The sequence below is a fragment of the Onychostruthus taczanowskii genome, unplaced genomic scaffold, assembly GCF_017590055.1.
Source record: "Onychostruthus taczanowskii isolate IOZ18803 unplaced genomic scaffold, ASM1759005v1 scaffold43, whole genome shotgun sequence".
In the NCBI taxonomy this organism is placed as follows: Eukaryota; Metazoa; Chordata; class Aves; order Passeriformes; family Passeridae; genus Onychostruthus; species Onychostruthus taczanowskii.
This window is the reverse complement of record NW_024501792.1, coordinates 29178-48895: the sequence shown is the minus strand read 5'-3', so window position 1 is coordinate 48895 and position 19718 is coordinate 29178. Positions and strand designations below refer to the sequence as shown.

At 47.6% G+C, this 19718-nt stretch overlaps 4 protein-coding genes across 7 annotated transcripts in view; 2 read left to right on the top strand and 2 right to left on the bottom strand.

Moving 5' to 3' along the window:
* The first annotated feature begins 63 nt into the window (after positions 1–63).
* HMBS (hydroxymethylbilane synthase) lies at positions 64–9747 on the top strand. Of its 2 annotated transcripts, none has more exons than XM_041413767.1 (13): positions 64–244; positions 1777–1849; positions 2523–2572; positions 2666–2721; positions 3841–3918; positions 4221–4298; positions 5754–5829; positions 6517–6630; positions 7132–7170; positions 8027–8146; positions 8381–8434; positions 9004–9090; positions 9293–9747. In XM_041413767.1, exons 1-13 carry the CDS (start codon positions 98–100, stop codon positions 9464–9466), a joined length of 1146 nt encoding a protein of 381 aa, XP_041269701.1. In that variant the 5' UTR covers positions 64–97; the 3' UTR covers positions 9467–9747. The 2 variants fall into 2 exon arrangements, with proteins under 2 accessions (XP_041269701.1, XP_041269702.1); XM_041413768.1 differs by having other exon boundaries at positions 141–244; positions 1752–1849.
* Positions 9748–10274: 527 nt separating this feature from the next.
* On the bottom strand, positions 10275–11035 carry LOC121340789 (histone H2A). Its single transcript, XM_041413769.1, has one exon. It carries the CDS (start codon positions 10943–10945, stop codon positions 10544–10546), a length of 402 nt encoding a protein of 133 aa, XP_041269703.1. The 5' UTR covers positions 10946–11035; the 3' UTR covers positions 10275–10543.
* A 1001-nt stretch (positions 11036–12036) lies between these two features.
* Positions 12037–17862, bottom strand: DPAGT1 (dolichyl-phosphate N-acetylglucosaminephosphotransferase 1). The gene is made up of 9 exons (XM_041413765.1): positions 17576–17862; positions 17377–17497; positions 17078–17291; positions 15810–15956; positions 15595–15679; positions 14943–15131; positions 14266–14353; positions 13774–13929; positions 12037–12600 (listed from the first exon to the last, which is right to left on the bottom strand). The coding sequence occupies exons 1-9, from the start codon at positions 17728–17730 to the stop codon at positions 12535–12537; spliced, it is 1221 nt and encodes a 406-aa protein (XP_041269699.1). The 5' UTR covers positions 17731–17862; the 3' UTR covers positions 12037–12534.
* Positions 17863–17991: 129 nt separating this feature from the next.
* The window catches only part of C2CD2L (C2CD2 like), a 19560-nt gene continuing 17833 nt past the window's right edge, over positions 17992–19718 (top strand). Inside the window, exon 1 of one of the 3 annotated variants that reach the window (XM_041413764.1) lies at positions 17992–18119. Coding sequence is in view for 2 of the 3 variants with exons in the window: in XM_041413762.1 (XP_041269696.1) it covers positions 18323–18355 (33 nt within the window). In the remaining variant the exon portion in view is untranslated. The other 2 variants (XM_041413763.1, XM_041413762.1) reach the window with 2 other exon arrangements.

Sequence of the window (19718 nt, the reverse complement as noted above, 5' to 3'; positions counted from 1 at the left end):
ACCGCGCCGCTGCTGGTCACGTGGCGGGCAGCGGGGGGGGCGAGGCCGCCGGTCACGTGGCGGGGGCGGGGCTGCGCGGCGCTGAGGGCCGGAGGTCATGGCGGAGCTGGGGGCGGCCGCCGTGGGCCTGGGGCGAGCGCAGTCTGCCGGGGGCGCCGACAGAGCGGGCGCCGACCCGTTGCTGCCGCGGGAAGAGAACGGCGTGGATGGCAGAGCGATCCGCGTGGGCACCCGCCGGAGCCAGGTAGGGAGCGGCAGGGTTGGGGTGCGGGCAGTGCTCCCGCCCGGGCGCCCGGTTCGTCGCGGGCGGCGCAGGGTCTGCGTGCTTCTCGGGGCTGAGGAACGGCCTGAGCTTCCCGGGTTCGCGCGTTTCGACTCCTGCCGTGGGATTCCGGGAAGAAGTTTGGAAAGCCCTTCCTTCGGAACCCAGGGTACCGTCAGTTCTGTCAGCGCTGTCGTGGTGCAGGGGCCGGGGGCGACGGTGTGGGTCTCTCGGATCTGGCTGCGACCGACTTGCAAAGTCTGGTCTTGTAGGGAAAACCTCCCAATAACTGATGCTTGCAGCCCGCTCAAAGGCCAGGGAAGGGACGTATCCAGAGATAGAGAAGGTATCTGTTGCCAGCGGGCTACAGTAGGGAGGAGCAGCCTCGCAAAGGGAGATAAGCGACCCTCAGGTCTTGGCACTGGGATAATCTCGTTCCTTTTGGTAGCACGTTCTGGGAAGAATTCCGTGCTGTCACAAAGACACAGACATCAGGACAGGGGAGATAGCCGTGCATGTATGCTATCTCACGTAATAACCTGAGGCTTTTGGGGCACTTTACAAAGGGAGGCAGCTACATGCATTGATTGTACTTGCAGTACTGAGAATGATGTTAATTTCCAAAGGGTCTTGAGCTCTTCGGTGGGAGAAAAGCTGAAACTCATCTGTAGTTGCTTGAGTCTGCTGCCACTTGCATGTGCAGAAACGTGATACACTAGTGATTGTATTTTACTTGCTTCTGGTTTTTCTTATGCAATGGAATTTTCTTCATGCAGTTTATGGCTTTGAGATCTGTTTCTTGCTGTATGTGGTGATGTAAGCTATTACTTTTGTGTGTGTGTGTTTGTAGAACCTCTAACTAGGTCTTTGTTCTTATAGAGGATAAATAACTTGTATTTTACACTAGCTATGGATGTTTCCACCAGCTCAGTGAAATCCTACTGGCTTCTCCCAAAGCTTGCAGTATTGGTAAAATTCCTACTCTTAGAGAAAGTGGGAGGCTTTAACCCTAACCTCAACCCCTGCTCAGTTGCAATATGCAATATGACTTGTTCTTTCATCGCTGAGCAACAGTATAATGGTTTGCATACTTTTCTGCCCACTTGTTGATGAGTGGTCATCATTCAGCAGTTGTGTTCCACACAGGTGAAACCAAGAAGTGAAAGCATGAGAATAGTGATCTGTAGGTTTCTGTTGTAATCACTCTCCCAAACTCGATAAATTTATTGCAGTGTTTCATCATTGGTTGCACCACAGCAGGGCTGGACATGGGGAGATGTTGTTGTGGCACTGTAGTCAATAAAAGCAGCTCTTCAGTGAAGTGTTCTGGTCATGACAGGAGTTCACACAGTTCAAGGAATTTGTACCATGAGGCAACCTATTTCTAATGCTTACAATTTAGAGAGAATGTCCTGGTCATGCGTGCCTGGCTGTGGGAGAGTGGCAAAGCCTCCTTAGCTACTGTATGGACAGTGTGCTCTTTCTTTAGGACTTTGTTTTCTGCTTCCTCGTAGCTGGCCCGGATTCAGACTGACAGTGTAGTTACGATGCTCCGTGGGCTATACCCTGACCTCCACTTTGAGATTGGTAAGTTTTTTTTTTTGGATGTTGCCCTGGAGTAGATAGCAAGGAGCAGGAGCCAGCGGGTTATCTTTGTGTGCAAGAGGTGTGTGTAGAGTCAGGAGGAGGAGGTCTGTCTAAATTTATCTGAGTGCCATCTGAATTCAGTTCAGTTGTGTGGCTGAGCAACTGCTGCTGCTTGTTTCTTCTAGGGCAGATAGCTGGATTTCAAGCCCTTGATGATTTAAGTGCTGAGTATGCAATGGATATGGCGTTGTGTTGCTACATTGGCAAACTTTGTATTGTTCTGGCTGCGCTCTTCTGAGCATTAGGGGCATTTTCTGGTCTGGGGCTCAAGGCTTTCAACAGGAATAACAGGAGCTCAGCTGTGTATTGAAGAGTGTATTTACATGTGTTCACTGGCACTCCAGAGACAGACCATGGCAGTTTTCTCTGGGTCAGCTCTTCCCCAAACCTGCCCTCTTTCACCTTGCTTTTGTTTTGAGGACGGTGAAAGAAGTCTCAATTTCACTTGTCTTAAGGGCAATGTATTTCTAGAAGTGAGCTGCTCTTGTATTGAGCTTGAGTCAGTGTTCACACAGTACTGTGTGACTGCTTGTGCCATTTTGCATAGATATTTTCAGCCTAAGCCCAGTGCTTTTATCAAGCCTCACATTTTACCTGTACTTTCTGTGAGCAGTGGCCATGTCAACAACTGGGGACAAGATCTTGGATACAGCACTTTCCAAGGTAAAGGATCTTCCTTTATTCAAGAACTAATTGTACCTATGTTATATTGGCTGATGTTTCTTTTGTGATTTGTGTTTTTCCATTTATGTGTAGATTGGAGAGAAGAGCCTCTTCACCAAGGAGTTGGAAAATGCACTTGAAAGAAATGAGTAAGAACTTACTGTTTTGTCTTTCTCCTTAGCATTTGGTGCTCTTTGGACATATTTGGCTTGCTGCATAGGTGATCTACTTTCCTTCAGTCCTGGTACCTCTCAGGCTGAAAAAAGGAATCCTTTGATAAGTCACTGTCTTTTTTCCCCCCTTTTTTTCTCTCTCTAACATGGGCTCAGGCCATGTATTTTGAAGTGGAGCTGTTGTGTCACTTGGTCTGCCCCAGTTAGGTTTTTTTTTCTGTTATTTGTGTATTACATGCTGTAGTACACAGGGAGGATGTGATCTCATATGATTAATGCTTATGAATATATTTTTTAAAAATATTTTTCTTATTGGTGGTAATGTATTGCAAAAACAGATTTATTGTTGTCCTATAAAAGTTAAAATTTATTAACTTATGCAAGCTAAATGTGCAGGATAATTTGACATGGGCAAATTGTGCTGTGTTCTGTGCAACTTGTCTATACAAAAAAAACTTGCTTCAGGTGCTTGAGCAGAGTGAGATTAGTGCTGGTTTTGTGGGTTTGAGGTGTTGGGGGATTTTTTTGGTTGTTTAATCTCTCTTTCTTTTCAATATTCTGAGGAGGGTTTCAGTGGTGCCTTAGTTAAAGTATGTTTAAAAACAAAGGTACTCTTCTGCATCTCTGCCACATAATTACATCATACTGCATTTTCAGTGAAATTGGTGAAAAGCTATTGGAGACTCAAGTGTTTACAATTATGCTCGGTTCCTGTGTGACAAAACAGGTAGCCTGTAGTTTGGCTTGTTGTTACTTAAAGTTTGACACATAATACCAGCCCACATACTGATGCATTTTGGTACAGTGAGTCTCTCTGTGAGAACACCTCCAGCATCTTCCCCTCAGTCAATGTGATTGTTTGTTAAGTGTCTTTTGTCACTGGATAGGGGGAAAAGAGAAAGGTGAAGTAGCCTTTTAGGGGTAACACAAAAACGGTATAGTAATCCTGGCTATGGAATCCTGAAATTCTTCTCCCTTCTCCAAATTAATTCCCAGAGGAGGTTCAAACTTTTCTGTAGGTGACCTGCAGGCCTCTGGTAAATCCCCACATGAGCTCCACCATCTGTTCTTTGATTACTATCCTCTAATTTTTAGGGTCGACCTTGTGGTTCACTCCCTGAAGGACCTGCCAACTTCTCTTCCTCCTGGCTTTACGATTGGCGCTGTCTGCAAGTAAGTGTGGACATGAGACTTGGTTCTCTTGAGAGTCTTGCATTTTATAGTGTTGGTAAAGGAGAGCAAAGGCAGTGTAGCTCCTGTGATTGGTCTCCAAAACAGTGGAAGCTCTAGTGCACCACTAGGGTTGCCCTAGTGTTCCATAGCTGGCAGGTGTGCTGAAAATTCTTGCTTGTACAGTGATGATGAAGTATTTTGGAGACAGGTGGTTCTTCCAGGAAATTATAGCAGAACTGTTGAGCTTACCAGCCTTCCCTTAAATGATGTGTCAGGCGTTCTGCACTTGCATTATTTTGCAGAAGGGAAAGCCCACTTGACGCTGTTGTCTTTCATCCCAAAAACTGCGGAAAAACACTGAGCCTCCTTCCTGAAAAAAGGTGAGTGGGAGAAGAAGGGGAAGACAGGTGTAAAAACAGAAGGGGTCAGTTGGTTGATATTTTCCATTGGCAAGTCAGTCAGCTCATTGCTTTATCCTGTAGTGGTTTTTACAGTGCTTTTTGTGAGCATTCTGCAGACATTAACTTGGACCCACTTGCTAGAAAAAGTAACGCTGTCTCACAGGAGTGAGGTTCATCTCTCAAGCCAACCTTCAGTTGCAATGCTTTCTCAAGTTAGAACCTTTTTTGCCATGATCTCTCGAGTGAATTCCTGCTCCTTGGTGTTCCGCCTACTGCTAGGGAATGCATACAATGCAGACGGGGTGTCTGGTGCAGGATTTTGGCTTTCATGGACCTGAGCTATGCTTCTGTTCTCATTCAGCCTATTCTGATTTCTTCCTTGTGTTTTTGGCATCACTTTTTTGTGGTGTCTCCATCTTTAATGACCTGTCTTTCCATAGAGATTATTGGAATCCTTTGTCTGAGACACATGAGTGAAATTACTGAGATTAAGGTAGCTATTAGAAAGATATTTTTTCGTATATTAAAGTGAAAGAAATAAACTAGCCATAACACAAAGACATGTGTTTCTGTGCATTTGAATAGCAGGAAAATCACATCTGGTTTAGGTTTCACGTTACCAAAAGGAGGAAGCAGAAGGGCACATACTGTTTTCTTCAGTCTCATGACCAGAGACAGGACTCAAGGAAACTGCATGAAGCTGAATCAGGGGAGGTTTAGGTTGGATATTGAGAAAAGGTTCATCGCCCAGAGAATGGTTCAGCACTGGAACAGGCTTCTCAGGGAAGTGGTCACAGCACCAAGCCTGACAGAGGTCATGGAGTATTTGGACAACCCTCTCAGGCACATGGTGGGATTCTTGGGGTGTGCTGCACAGGGCCAGGAGTTGGAACTCAGTGATCCTGATGGGTCCCTTCCAAATCAGCATATAATATGATTCTGTGCAAAGAAGTGAACAGCATATATCGCGAGAAAGGAAATGCCCAGACTTGCAGTTTTCTGTGGTTTCCAGTTGTATACTCAAAGGTCCTCTGCTTACTGCATTTCTGTCTTTGATGAAGTTCCTCTGTTTTAGTCACTTCATCACTTAGTTGTCTGGCTTTGTCTGGTTCATTTGGGGCAGTGGAGTCTTTTTTCTGTGAAAAATGTTGTCTTTCAATGAGGTTTCATCAGTTCTTGACAGTGGCTGGGGGCTGCTCATCAGAAGCATGTCCTGTAAATTGGCTCCTTGGGAGTTGCTTCAGACATGCTTTGTCTTCACAGAGTGATTTTCTTTCTTCTAAGGAGATGCAAATCATTGACTGTTTTTTTTTATCTTCATTTCAACTAAAAACAAAAGTTACTATTTGTTTCCTTGAAAATTCTGTCATATATGTGGCTGGAGGTAACTGTTAGGAGTGTTCTGGATTTCAGTGATTATGTTTTTCCCTATAGTGTGATTGGAACCAGTTCACTTCGGAGAGCAGCTCAGCTCAAGAAGAAGTTCCCTCATTTAGAGTTCAGGGATATTGTATCCTTTCCTGGCAAGCCGTGGCAGCTGGGTAAAGCTGCAAACGGGAAAGTGCAACTTTGTGTAAAATCTAGATTCGAGGCTGATTTGTGCCACCTGACTTACAAGAACAAACTGCTTCCTCAAAGGCTGTTTTGCACTACCCTGTTCTGAGGGGGAGGTAGCACTGTAGCCATTCTGAGGCTGGGAAGAAGCAGCCAGCCTTGATCTAGCTGGGGGTTCAGCGTACAGATGAATTATATGTTTTGCAGTGTTGAAAAACTGCATGGCGGTGCCTCCCATGTGTTTGTCATGGGTGTGTGACCAAATGTTGCTGGGTTTCCAGTAACCCTGGATGCTGTTTGGACCACTAATTCCGTTGTGCGTGGCTGACCTACAGAGAAAAGGCTTCGTTACCTCAGTCCTAGGAGCAGAGTTCTTTGCAATGCAGAAGGAGTTGGATGCTAATAGTGTACTTCGTTGGTGTGCATATCTTTGTAGACTCAGCACTTGAATTAATATTAATATTCCATAATACTTGCCATAAAATATAATTTTAAGAAACAATTGTGCATATTTAACACTTCTTTCAGGATGGTACTGACATTCTCATTTGGAGACTCTTGGATTCTGTACAGTCTGTAAAGACTTAGCTGGTTGTAGGACTGTTTTCCGCCTGTTTCTATGCTTGCTTAATCACCTCTACAGAGAGGAAACTTAAATACCCGTTTAAAGAAGCTAGATGAGAAGGAAGACTTCAGTGCCATCATCCTGGCTGCTGCTGGGCTGAAGAGAATGGGCTGGGAAAATCGCATTGGCCAGGTGAGGTGCGGCAGAGCAGAAAATACCATTCTCTGCTGAAATAGCAACTGCTTGCCTTTCAGACCTTGTGGTTGTCTTGTCCAGGATGAAAGCATGAAATCTCCTGACTCCTTTGCCATGTTAGCTTTGATTTGAGGCACTTCCGGAAGGAATGGTTGCTTTTTTTCATACAGAAATTTTTCATGTTCAGCTTTTCATGGTTCAGTAACAGTTTGTAATCTGATTGTCTCATAGCACTTCACAGCACTTGTGTCTAGCAACACAGCAGTGTGCAAGGCAGAGATTTTAGTGATTACCTAATTCACAAAGTGTTACACTTCAGTTGATGGAAAGTGTGTTACCTCACTGTTTTGGTGGAAACACTGAGGCATGGGAAGGGAGAGGTGATACTTCTTTGGTCTGACATTAAATCAATTAGTATTAGAGACAGGAATCTGGCTCTTGTTTTCTATATTGTGAGCAGTTCAAGTTGAGTTAACTCTTGGTTTTACTTTCTTTCAGCTCCTAGGCCCTGAAGATTGTCTGTATGCTGTCGGACAGGTACTTTACAACTTTTGTTCCTTAAAGGGCACTGAAAGCTAGCAGCAATATGATACATCTGAGTAGTTAACTGTGATGAAGACTTCTCATGTCTTGGTTATCAGAAAAGTACTTTGATCTCTTTTGTTGGCTGTTACACTGTTTGAGGCACAACTTGTTAGGAGACTGGGAGTCTGCTCTTCTACCCAGTGTGTTAGGGGCTGATTCCTATCAGTAATAGCAAAAACAGTAAATGGGAAGGGTAAATCCATGCACAGCTAGAGAGGGGCAACATGGTAGATATGGGGCAGATTCTGGCAGGGTCAGTATGGTGCTGCACCAGGGTAACTGTAAAGCCACTGCAGTGTCTTTGGTCTGTGATGGTCCCCTTTGTGCATGGTGTCCTGACTCCTGCAGGGTGGAGCTGAAATGCCTGCCTTGGAGCACATTCTTAGTGCTCCTGTTTTTGGGTGGGCAGACTGTTCTAGTCCATGCTGGCTGCATGGCTGAGTTCATGCAGCTAGTATCAAAATTGCTAAACCAGAGCTGGTGATCTGTTAGTGATTGCAAGTGACAAATCTGCACATTCAGTCTGAAAAAGTGATTTTGATCATGCATCTGTCAAGTACCTCCAGAGTTCTAGAATGGTTTGAGGTGGCAGCATGATCTTTAACACTTGGCTGAATAAGTGCTGATCTTCTCTTTATAGCAGTTACTGTAGGATGACCCTGCAGCCAGCGGAGTGTATAGTAATCAACTTCTGTGAACATTCTTTTTCCCTTAGTGAAAAGGGTCTGAGCCAATGAGTTCTGTTTCATGATCAATGCTGATGTATGAAGTTGAAGAATTATATTTTTTTGTGTGTTTCTTCTTCTAGGGTGCCTTAGCAGTGGAAGTTCGTGCCAAAGACCAAGAGATACTGAATATGGTATCTGCCCTGCATGATGCAGACACTGTGTTGTGCTGCATTGCTGAGAGAGCCTTTATGAAGCGTTTGGTAGGTCTGGCACCCTTCCTCTGCCTGCAGCAGTAAATGCTGATCTGCTAGTTGACTTGATGCCATAATATGGGAAATCTGTTACACTTCTCTAAAACTGCAAAGGACACTACTTCTGAATCAAAAAGGGCCAGAAGAGTGATGGGCAGGGTTGTATGCAGCCTAAATTTTTCAGAGGCCTCTGCTTTGAATGTGTTGGGTAGGAGCCTCAGTGTCAGCTGCTTTGTGTTTTAGGAGGGTGGATGTAGCGTCCCTGTTGCTGTCAACACCCTGCTGAAGGATGGCCAGGTGAGGAGTACTTTGTATTTTTCATTGGTTATTTCTGAAAACCTATTCCAAGTGTGTGCATGTTTCCTTATCTTTTCCTGAAGCTAATTTCAGCAGGTATCTTTATAGCCAGTTGGGGTAGATAGTATCCTGACTTGACTCTTCTGTGTTTGTGTCCAAAGCAGGAGTACAAGAATGGGTCTGGCTTACTGAAGCTGTCTTTCAGAAAATTCCCTTATAATATATACCAGATTCCCCCCTCCACCCCTGCTGCTTATTTCATGCTGTCCTGAGGTCTGAAAGTATTGCTTTTGACCCTACCAAACCTGTTTTTAGACAGTGGAGTGTGATTAAGGAAGCGGGAAACTAGAAAAAATTTCAGACTTTTCCTTGAGAAGTCACATCTTCCCTAACAGGGATTGCTTTTCTTTATACTTGTATTGTACCACTATTCATGCTGATCCCACTCTATGACAAAAGCCCTTCCTGCCAGACTTAGCTTTGTATATTGGGTGGGGATTTTTAAAGAGGGGGTAGTTGGCTGCCTGTTTGTTTGTTAATGTGGTAATCATTCTATATATTTTTCCAAGTTGTATTTGACAGGAGCAGTCTACAGCTTGGATGGATCTGATAGCCTGAAGGAGACCATGCAGACTGGTGTTAGTTATCCCCATCAGGTATGGGAATCATAGTGGCTTCAAAATTCAAACCTGAAGCCAGATGACAAAAACCGGGCCTTTAGAAATAGACTACATTTGGTCTGGTTTCTTGTAACCTGTAACAGCACACTGTTCTTGAGGCTCTTCAGACTAGGTTTTACCGTGTTTCACAGGTGTCTCAATTTCCTGCTGCCTTACTTTGAGGTGTCTGTATTTGCAGAATGAAGATGGACCGAATGATGACGTGCAGCATGTTGGCATCACAGCCAAGAACGTTCCTGATCAGGCCCAGGAAGCTGCAGAGAACCTGGGTGTTGAACTAGCTAGTTTACTTCTGAGCAAGGGAGCAAAGCATATCCTTAGCGTGGCAAGGCAGCTCAATGATGCCCGCTGAACCTGGGGTGAGGCCAGTGTGAGTGCTACAACTACAGCTACAAGTCTGTGCAGCGACATCATGATCCTTTGGATGGATTTATTTCAACATTCACACCAGTCTTACCTGATGTTTGGGTGCAAAAAACCTGAAATATGAAGTTAACTTGAGTAGTTTCTGCTCTTCACTCCTCTCCACATTTCTCTAAATTGTTAAACATCTCTATGAAGTATTGTCAACAATTTTTGTAGCTTGAGAACGGAAAGAAAAAATTAAAAATAAAATACAAGTGTTCAGTTTCATTTATGAGCAAAGCGCCCATTGGGTTATAACTGGATATGCAACTGTGCTGGTACTAAAATGCTGTACTCTAATGACTCCCAAAAGCACTCAGCATTTGGGCCTTCTCACTCACTGCATCACTGAAGGCTCCCATTAGGTTCCTGACACCATGTTCCTCATAGTGAAGTAGCAGAGATGCTACATTCACCCTTGGCCTTAGTGAAGGTAAAATAAGTTCACCGTTATCGGGTAGATGCACTGATATGCTGGCCAATTGGCTAGTGTCAGATTGATTTTATATAAGCTGTACTTGCTAGATTGGCTAGTATTAAATGAGGGAGCGGACAGCCATTTTGGTTTCCCTTGTATGGTCCACAAAAGTCATGAGAGCTAGTTAGCTAGACTTGCCACTGCAGGGCGAGCTGAAGCAGCAGCCCCAGTTCCAGATACTGTGGCTTCCTGCGCTCGCCACTAGGTCTGCGTCCTCTGAGCAGGGTTTGATTGTTACAGTGCCTTGCAGAAACACTGTAACGGCACCGTGTTGGGGTCCTGTTTTGTAAATAAAGCAGTTTTATTTTCTAGGCAACGTCCGCTGAATATACCAGAGATAGGTAAGAATTAAAATAACGGGTCCTTACGGAGCAGCTCTCTCACGCTCAGTGTTTGACCGGCCCCGGGCCGCTTTCCCGCCGCCCCCCCGCTCCCCGCAGCCACGCATCTCGTCCCCTTCCCTCCTCCGCGGATCGCAGCTCTCCCGGTGAGCAATGGGGTGGCCCTGAAAAGGGCCTTTGAGTTGGGCCGGGAGGGCCGGCCGGCCTAGTACTCCTGCGACTGCTGCCCGCTGCCCCTCTTGATGGTCTTCTTGGGCAGCAGCACGGCCTGAATGTTGGGCAGGACGCCGCCCTGCGCGATGGTCACCTTGCCCAGCAGCTTGTTGAGCTCCTCGTCGTTGCGCACCGCCAGCTGCAGGTGCCGGGGGATGATGCGCGTCTTCTTGTTGTCGCGCGCCGCGTTGCCCGCGAGCTCCAGGATCTCAGCGGTCAGGTACTCGAGCACGGCCGCCAGATAGACGGGCGCACCAGCCCCCACCCGCTCCGCGTAGTGCCCGCGCCGCAGCAGTCGGTGAACGCGCCCTACCGGGAACTGCAGCCCAGCCCGGGACGAGCGAGACTTGGCCTTAGCGCGGGCCTTACCGCCGCTCTTGCCACGGCCGGACATGGCGCCTCGCTCCGCTGCTGAACCGATGCGACTGACGCGCCGCGCCCGGGATTTTTATAACCTCCCGCCAAGTAGGGTCCAGCTCATTGGACAACGCCACCGCCCCTAGCTATTGGTGCGTTTGCCGGAAGAAGCTTTTTGCTGACTGGTCGCTTGCGTGATACCAACGCGCTTGCTCTGAATGTGTTGGCCGCGGGGTCCGACCAATCAGCGAGCGAGGCGCCAAATTTAAACCACGCCGAGGCTATTGGTGGGGCGCTGCCGCCGGCCTCAGCGAGCATGCGCAATGCCGGCCCGCCCGCGGCGCCGACCCCGCGGAGCCCTCGGAGCCGCCCGGCGGGGAGCACGGCGCTGCGTGAGGGCCGGAGACAGGCCCTGGGCCTGGCTTCCACCCACAGAGAGGCAGAGGGGCTCCCGGGATGCCTGCAGACTGAGAGGTATCCCTGTCTGTAGGGACATTGGCCTTAGGGTGGCACATGTGGGGAAGAGCAGTTAGAGATGTGAAAAAACCAACCATGAGACCCTTTTTAGGGAATTCTGGGAATGTGAGATATATTATGGATTTCTAATACGGGTATATTAAGAGAAGCAGCAAAGGAGAATGAGGAGTCAAAGTGGATTAGGAGGAAAAAAAAACATGGGAATGTTGAAGGAATAATAAAAGTGAAGAAAGTTGTAATGTTTTAAAATATTTCTGATCAGTAAGAATTATCTCTGCAGTCTGTGCTGTTTTACCTAGTCCAACTTGTGTGTTTTTTTTCCCCAGAGTGAGCAGCAGGGATTGGCAGTCAGCAGAGTCTTAGTTCCGCATTAATAAAAGGATCCTATTGATGCCCTGCTAAGGCAAGGACATGGTGATCCTCACTCTGCTAGCCTGTTCCAGATGTGCTCTCTTCCAGGGAGGAAGGCAGATGATAAAGGTATTCAGAACTAAAAGCTCATCAGCAGGAACATTCCCAATAGACATAAAAAAGGAGGGAATGTCCACTGCAGAAATTATCAGCTGCCTAGCAGGGCAGAAAGCTGGATGTGGATCGTACGACCTATTTTCACTGCATGTCAATATTGTCGAGGCAAAGCACTGCAGGGGAAAGGGTACCATGAATTATTTTATTCTTGGAGCACTCTGAGTTTTGAGTACAGGTTATAACATGTCATTCTATGTCTATGGACCAAAAACAGGACTGGAGAAGCCAGGAACGGAGTCTGGTCTACTTATTCTGCTCACAGAAATTAAAGTTGCTGTTTTCTCTCTTGGTGAACAGTAATGTGTTTGTTAGGTGTATAGAGATTCCATCTTTCCCACTTTCCCTACGTGCTGTCATTTGCTTCCCCTCTAAAAGGTATTCCTGGTAACAATGATGTCCAAGTAGCAGTGAATCTTTTCCGTCACAGAATTGGACAAAAGCCTTTGGTGCACAAAGAACATCCCGGTTCAAAACTGGCCCACGCAAAGCAGTTGCTTGTGCTTTGACAGGTATTCTGAGGTTCCCAGAGGGCGGGAGCAGCATCAGTTCAATCGCTTGGTCAAGCAACTGGAGAAAATGGACTGGCAGGCAGAACTCTTTCCCTCGCTCCTGACAGTCCAGTCACACATCATAAAACAGGCGCACTAGCTGGTACCGGATCGAAAATGCAATCGTGCTGCCGAGGACCTAGGTAAAAATCAGACACATAACAGAAACGTTACACTGTCAAATGGTTTTCAGGCTCTCAGATTCCTCCTTTCCAAATGGATTTGCTAAGCTTTCCAGCACGCCTCGTTTCATAAAACAGCAACTAAAAGGCTACTTTATTTAAGTATAGGAAGATAAATGGCAGAAGTCTATCCAAATACATTGTTTCTTTCTCTGATGATTTTAGGTATCAGTGGGAGATTTCTCCATGTGCCTGCACACAGTTACATTCTAAGAACATGTGCATGAGATAAGAGTTTGGGAATAACTCCTTCCCCCTTAAGGAGCCTTATATTTTAACATAAACCCCATGGTTTGTAATGGAAAATACCTTATGTCAAAGCTGAAATTCAGCATCCTTACAATAAGGTGCTGTCAGGACTTCTCTGCTGTGACTGGGATCAAGGTAAGTGCTATGTACTTCCTGTCTTCTCCCATCCCAATGCCATCTGCCTGAGCCCTCAACAGGCTTTCGTTGCAAGTTGTTCCTCTCAAATCAGAATCTGGCTAAGTGTCTCTTTCCTAGTAAGAATCCCTTGTCTTAAATCTGAAGATGAAAAGAAGAATTTTATTGTGGGCAGTTAACCAGTGTAGGCCTTTCCAAAAGCGGTGTTTTTACTACACTATGCTCGGAATTCACATGCTGAACAGAGGTATAGTGGCACGGTCTGTGATGCACATCCTTATGCTCCAAGTGGCTTCAAAATTTCTTCCGCGTGCCGCTCAGAGTGAGAGACTGCTGAGCCACGTGCCTTGCTTACGAAGTCCACTTGCCCGTGAGAACTCTGAGACTGTTATTTGGTATTACATAAAAACAGGAACATACCAAAAGGCTGTCTTGGGTCAGAGTGACAAGGAATTCTGCTGTGCTCATGTTTTTCTTGCAACCAATGACTCGTGCCTTGGGACTCTTGTTAAGCTAACCTTCTGACTTTTTTATAAGCTCTCAGTGAACAGGGAGGTATGTGTGGATTTCTTTCCTGCTTGAGGTGTGTAAGCCTCTTATTCCCCGCAAGCTCCACAGCTCAATTGCACCTTGTGTGAAGAGCATGATATTTCACTTTCCCCTTTCCCCTTAAAGTTCTTGAGACTGACTTGGATCTGTTTCTATTGCAGAGTAAATCTTTCTACTGGAGGAATTCTTTGTCTGACCTGAATGAGTAGCAACAGGAGAGTGAGATTTCGCTCGTGGGTGGGTCCAATCAGCTTTATGACAAAATTAATAAGTGTCATATTATTGCATTCGGTGTATTCGCCATCTTCATCTGTTCCACTCCTCACATCTACTACGTGCAAGATCTTGACTACCTGAGGAAAGAAATATTGGATGCTATTTCACCAGCTATGTTTGGTGGTCACTGGCTAATCTTGCTCAAGAGCCAGCCCTGAAATCCTGGTTGTTCTCTTACTGAAAGGATAGGACAGATTTTTGATGGTCCTGGGCACTTCTATGTGTGGTTATTCTGGAAGACTGATTTTAACACAATCGAGTGACTGTGAGGGATGGTAACAGACTTCTTCCAGATTTGAGCTAGGCAGTAACTACTGAACCCTGAAGTTCTGCATTCTCTCCCACCTTTTTTCTCTTGCACTTGATGACAGCCTCAAAATGCATCTGAATTTTGAATGTTTTCCACAAATTACCTTCAGAATGCTTGTTCCCAGAGCAGAGAGGCTCTTAGTTTTGAATTTGGAGTAGCTCATCTCCAACTTCCCTGTACTAGGATTAAGCCTAAAAGAAACATTTAAAAATTAGTCCAGATACAGCAAGGGGATAGAGAGATCACTTTGTAAGCAGACTTAGACCTATAGCTGAGAAAGAAATCCAGTGGTGGAAGAAACAGGAATAGCCTGATGCACTTAAAAACAGCTGCTGGTATCTAGCCCCTCAAGTGGGGCAGAGAAGACTCCTTCCCACTGCACCCCCAATATATGCTGTGTAGTTTAAAGAATAAAACAGAAGAATCTAACATCTGCAGAGAGAACTGCTGATGTGGCATAGTGCTACAGAATGCTTGCTACTAAGGAATCTTAGCAGATCCCACTGCTGCAACATTAAAAGCAGCCTGTGTCAATTTCTCTCGATCAATCATCATGTTCTAACCTTGTTAAAAATCATTCTGTATCTGAGGGGTGGGCTGGTCTGAAAAGTGCACTTCTTTGAGAAGCCTCTACTGTATGATCTGACTGTAGCTGGCAGAGTGAGCTGCTGTCTTTTAAAGAGAAAACATACTTTGATGGCTTTTCAAAAGAGCACCTTCCACCACCTTTCTCAGCTGGTGTTGGAGGTAAAAGACACAACCTGTAGTACCACACATTACCTCGGTAGCCGGTGACGGGGACAAGGAATGACGTGGAAGAGTTGAGGCAATGAATAGAGGAAGTTGAGTACTTGCGGGATGAAAAAAAGCAGCATTGTTTTGCTGAAGTGTCCTACGATCCCCACCACAGCAAAGGTCATGCCAGCAAAGTAGCAGAAGGTATCCCCAACAAACACTCGAGATGGGTACCTGAAATCCATGGAGCAGAAAAGCAAAGATCTGAATTAGCTGCTGTTGCCACAAGAATGGCTATTTATAACCACTCAATGTGTACCCACATCGCAGGTCAGGGGCCAGCAGAGATCTGCAGCAGATCTACGCAGTAAAAACAATTGTAGGTATTTAATCTAAGAACTGCAGGACTGGGACCCACCACCTGACTTGCAGAGAATACTGTATGAAAAGACAGCCAGCGAGGCACAGGAGACAGTGTATTCTGCATGTTTGGGTGAGCTGGTGTGACCACAATTGTTTCAACACAAAGAAAAGCTACTAATCCATCCATGCTTTGTGTTCTTGGTTCTGGCAAGAAGCCTCTCTACACTCCAGTGTTCCACACCTGCACCTGGTCAAGTGGTTTTGTTCATTCAAAAAGGGAGAAACTAGAGGGAAAGGATGCTTCCAAACAAATTCTGAATGTCTATCCTCTTACCAGTTGTGGTAAAATAGGCCCAGCGTGGTAAAAAAAAAGGGAATCATGAAGTAGAGAGAAAAAATGTGATCATCTCGATAATCCCCTATAGAAAAAAGAAAAACATGTTTGTGACAAGACAAGACTGGTTCATTTTTAGTAATACCAGCTACTGAAATCTGGAATTCAATCTCCCTTTGCTTTTTGTGCTCACAGAAGTTTGTTATTTTCCTTACCGTTTAGTTCTACAATATTGAATATGATAATGGAAGCAGCTATCACCAGCGACTGTCCTGCTTCAATTCCATTAATTCCAGCAAGAATGTTGATGGCATTAGTGCAGAACACTGCTAGCATACCCATGTACACGTAGTAGAGGATACCTGCAGAGCAGAGCAAGTCAAATGCTTCAGTATTTGGAGGCAAAGCAGGCCCTAGACCAATTGACTGAAGCTCTCACTTCTTGCTTTATACAACAACCTATTACCAATTTCAGTGTGTTTTGATAATGGTAGCTTACAAATAAGATTGCTTCCTCTCTTACAAGCTGGCTGTCATGTCTACATGCACTGTGACTGTGGCAAACTGCTGTGACACAGCAGCCAGCTGTAGTGCTGTTTCTGTCTTTCTAATGACCTGGTGTTATCAGCCATGTGCTGTGTGCCCCAGTACTCAGCTGTATTGCCACAGGAAAATGATTGGTGTCTGTCTGTGCACTATTATGAGTAGAAAAGTTGTCCATACTTTTTAAGTTGCAGCGTTAACAAGCTAAACCAACTGCTGTTGTTAATAACTTCATGCTGTAATCACCTGTTCTTAATAGTTTTTCTTCAATTACCTGTTAATGGTTAGAAATCAGCTCAAGTGTCCCCCTGCTGCTTCCCGGAGGGTGACCCCCGAAGCTGCGGGGGGGAGGTGACGTCAGAGCTGGTACGCAAATGAGGAAGCCCCACACCTAATCTTGCAAGAAAAGCCCCTAAAACAATGTGCCAACATGGAATTAAGAGATCTAAGTGATGTCTAAAGATGAGGAACTTAATCCAGTGTCTGCTACGATCCTTTGTACCTCTCACCCTAACCTCAAGGATGTCGGCCTTGAATGTCTAACTGGGAAAGTGGAGGAATCTCCTACTGCTCTCGTGGAGACAGGAGCCCCAGCTCTGCCCGCGTACCAGCGGACACAGCTGCATTCTTCCTCCTCCTCTGTGCCACTCCTGGGAGCAGTGGCAGCATGGGCATGACCCGTTGGTTCTCCCCACTTGAGCTGATTTTTAATAAAGGCATTAAAAAAGGAGAAAGATCTCCTGCCCTATTTATTTCATGCACAGCTGAATGTGTGCTGGGTTTCTGGATGTTCTTTCCAGCCTAATGTTTAGTGGGTGGACTGCCACTCTCTTACTAGTTACTTAAGCAAATCCTTAGTCTGCTCCCTCTGCAGCACATGTGATCCCTGCAACTGACTGCTTGCCACATGGATGACAGCTTCTGGTGATTCATAACTTACCCAGGTCCAAGTGCATGCCCAGCAGCACCCGGAAGGGCTTAGGCACCACAATGGTCGTGTTCCCAAAGTTGGTGAAGTAAACCATGAGCAGTGGGAGGGAAGCCATGGTAGGCAGAAGCAACTTGTGCCGCCAGCGCAGGTTCAGAACATCATCTGCAAAGCCCAGGAAAATCATGCAGCAGATGGCAAGGAGCGAACCGATGAGCTCCACGAACTGCAGGACAGAGAACAGGACCCCGGTCACCGGCGGCCACTCCCTGCCCCTGCCTGCCACGCTTGCGGCACTAGACGAGCCTCACCTCGTCGTGAGGCAAGGCCGCGCACTGCTCCTCCACAAAACATCTCAGGAAGGGCACGGGGATGAAGCAGAAGAGGATGATGAGGAACACGGCACCGCTGATCACGCCCTGTGCTTCGGGGCTGGAAGGCAGAGCGGGGAGAGTCAGCCGTGCGTGGGGCCGGCCCCGCGGGGCAGCTCCCTGGGGCAGCGCTACTCACACGGGCCGCCTTGAGGTCTTGTTCAGGTCCTCCCCGAAGAGCCGCGCGGCGAGGAAGTGGTCCGTGAAGGCCGGAATCAGCGTGAGCGTGGCCGCGAAGCCCAGCAGCGACCCGCCGAGGTTGATGAGGAGGGGCACGGTGGGCCAGGCCGCCATGGCCGCCGGCGAGCGCCAAGGGCGCGGAGCGAGGCCGGGCGGGGGCGCTGCCCGCCGCCTTCCCGGCGGGGCGTTACGCGGGCGGCGCCGGATGCGCGGCGCCCTCGCGGTCTATCGGGGGCGGGGGCGCCATCTTTGGCCCTGGCATGAGCTTCCTGCTGGCACGGAGCTCTGCTCGCGCCACGACCGGGATCGGTAGCGGTTTCGGCCGCGCTGAGGGCGTATGGAGGGGCCTGTCCCCGGTGCTAAGGTTCGCGGTGCTTTTCCTCCTCCGCGGGGTTCCTCCGAAACTGCGCCGGGAGTAGCACTCGCCCGGGGACGGCCCAGCCACGGACTCCGCCCCGCAATGCCCACAACCGCCATGGCCACCTTGCCGCCCCGTTTCGCAGGTACGTCACTTCCTCCCGTGCGGGGAGCCGGTGAGCTCCGGGGGCGGCCGCGCTGAACGAGCGCCGGCTCCGTCCGCCGCCCCGCCGGAGCCGCCTTTAGCCCGGGCCTGGGGAGCCGCGCTTGCGAGCGGCTGCGGGCGAGCCCCGGCCAGCGCAGTCACCGCCCGCCGGCGGGGCAGCGAACCGTGTTACCGGCGTGCAGAATGCTCGAGATCGGAAAAGTGAGCGGCCGTTGGGTTCGTTTCCCCACGTGTTTCCTCAGATGTTGGGAAAATTCAGTAAAATACCTTACTGGAGATTTTTGATTGTCAGGGAATCTGTAACTGCTGTTGGGCCCTCGGGGCATTTTTGGGGGGTGGGAGGGGAAGGTAGGGGAGGCTCAGTGTCCATTCACTGTTCTGTTCATTCCGGTGTGAGTCGATGAGCAGACGGGGAGACACAGCAGAAAGTCCGGTAGCAGTAAGAACTTTTACGTGCCCTGCACCTGTATGGCAGCCTGAAATGGTTTCTGGTGGCTTTATGGCCACCTAAGGAGCTGCTGTTGTGTGGGATTGTGCGAATCGATAAAATCAGAGGGTTTTGGGAAAGTTGTGAAAGGCAGGCCTCGGAGACAGCAGAACTGTGATTACAGCTAAGCAGTAGCCATAAAATAAGTTAGCAGAAAAATTATGTAAAAAGTAGAAAAGTAAGGACAAATGGAACAATGGTCTGTGTATTAACACTTCTCTAGAATAACTCCCTAATCTGCAGAAAAGTATATCTAGCAAGATATTAGGAAGTTCTAAGCTTAATAATGGAGCTCTGTGCATTGTGTTTTAAGGCTTACAAACAAGTATCGTATTCAAAATAAGCAAGCATTTTTTTAACCAAAGGTACGTGTGCTTATAGCAATTGGATAAAACTACCGTCAATGTGCTTTTGCTTTGTGTGATTGGTCAAAAAACTTACCAAGTAAATTGTAACATTAAGTTCTTGGTCTGTTGCCTGGGATGTGAGCTGCTGGCATCCTCCCATTGTCATAACCATGTAATGAAGACTGATGCTGGGAAATAAAACTGCTCTAGACACGTTCCTAGCAGTCCCGTGCCGTTTGTGATTTGTACACAGCCCCTGGCCGGCAATACTGCTCTGCTGTCTGTTGCACACATGCAAGAGTGATTTTGAGAACTTTAAATCAACTTTGAGGTGGGCATATGGTAATGGCGGGGAGGAAAGCACACCACAGAGGTGCAGGGGAGCACGTCTGCCCAGAGGCCGCTGCTGCTTGGGGTTGTGACTGTCGGGAGGCGATCAGAACTCCTGTTCCTTGCCCTCCACGGCGAGAGTGGCACAGCCGCGAGCAGACGAACGGAAAGGTTCTGCGTTGCTGCTGTGTCCTGCGTGCCTGGTGGGAGTGGCGTAGTGACAGCTAGCAGAAAAGAGCATGACGTGAAGGAGAAAAGCGTCGCTAATCGAAGCTCGGCAAGCCGGTGGGGATTTGGGCTTTCAGATCGCGGCCGCGCTCCCGTTTCAGTCGCGCAGAAGAGCGGGCTCGCGGCAGCCTTGCCGGCCGTTCGGACCGGGGCTGCGCCGCGGGGCCGCCGGGCCGCGGGGGGCGCG

Coding starts and splice junctions, on each gene's coding strand:
- LOC121340789 (XM_041413769.1), bottom strand. CDS start 10,945: ATGTCCGGCCGTGGCAAGAGCGGCGGTAAGGCCCGCGCTAAGGCCAAG.
- DPAGT1 (XM_041413765.1), bottom strand. CDS start 17,730: ATGGCGGCCTGGCCCACCGTGCCCCTCCTCATCAACCTCGGCGGGTCG. Junction 17,498..17,575: donor AAGACCTCAAGGCGGCCCGT/GTGAGTAGCGCT, acceptor TCTGCCTTCCAG/CCCCGAAGCACAGGGCGTGA. Junction 13,930..14,265: donor TGGGAACAAGCATTCTGAAG/GTAATTTGTGGA, acceptor TTCTTTCCTCAG/GTAGTCAAGATCTTGCACGT.
- HMBS (XM_041413767.1), top strand. CDS start 98: ATGGCGGAGCTGGGGGCGGCCGCCGTGGGCCTGGGGCGAGCGCAGTCT. Junction 5,830..6,516: donor ATTTAGAGTTCAGGGATATT/GTATCCTTTCCT, acceptor TCACCTCTACAG/AGAGGAAACTTAAATACCCG. Junction 6,631..7,131: donor GGGAAAATCGCATTGGCCAG/GTGAGGTGCGGC, acceptor ACTTTCTTTCAG/CTCCTAGGCCCTGAAGATTG.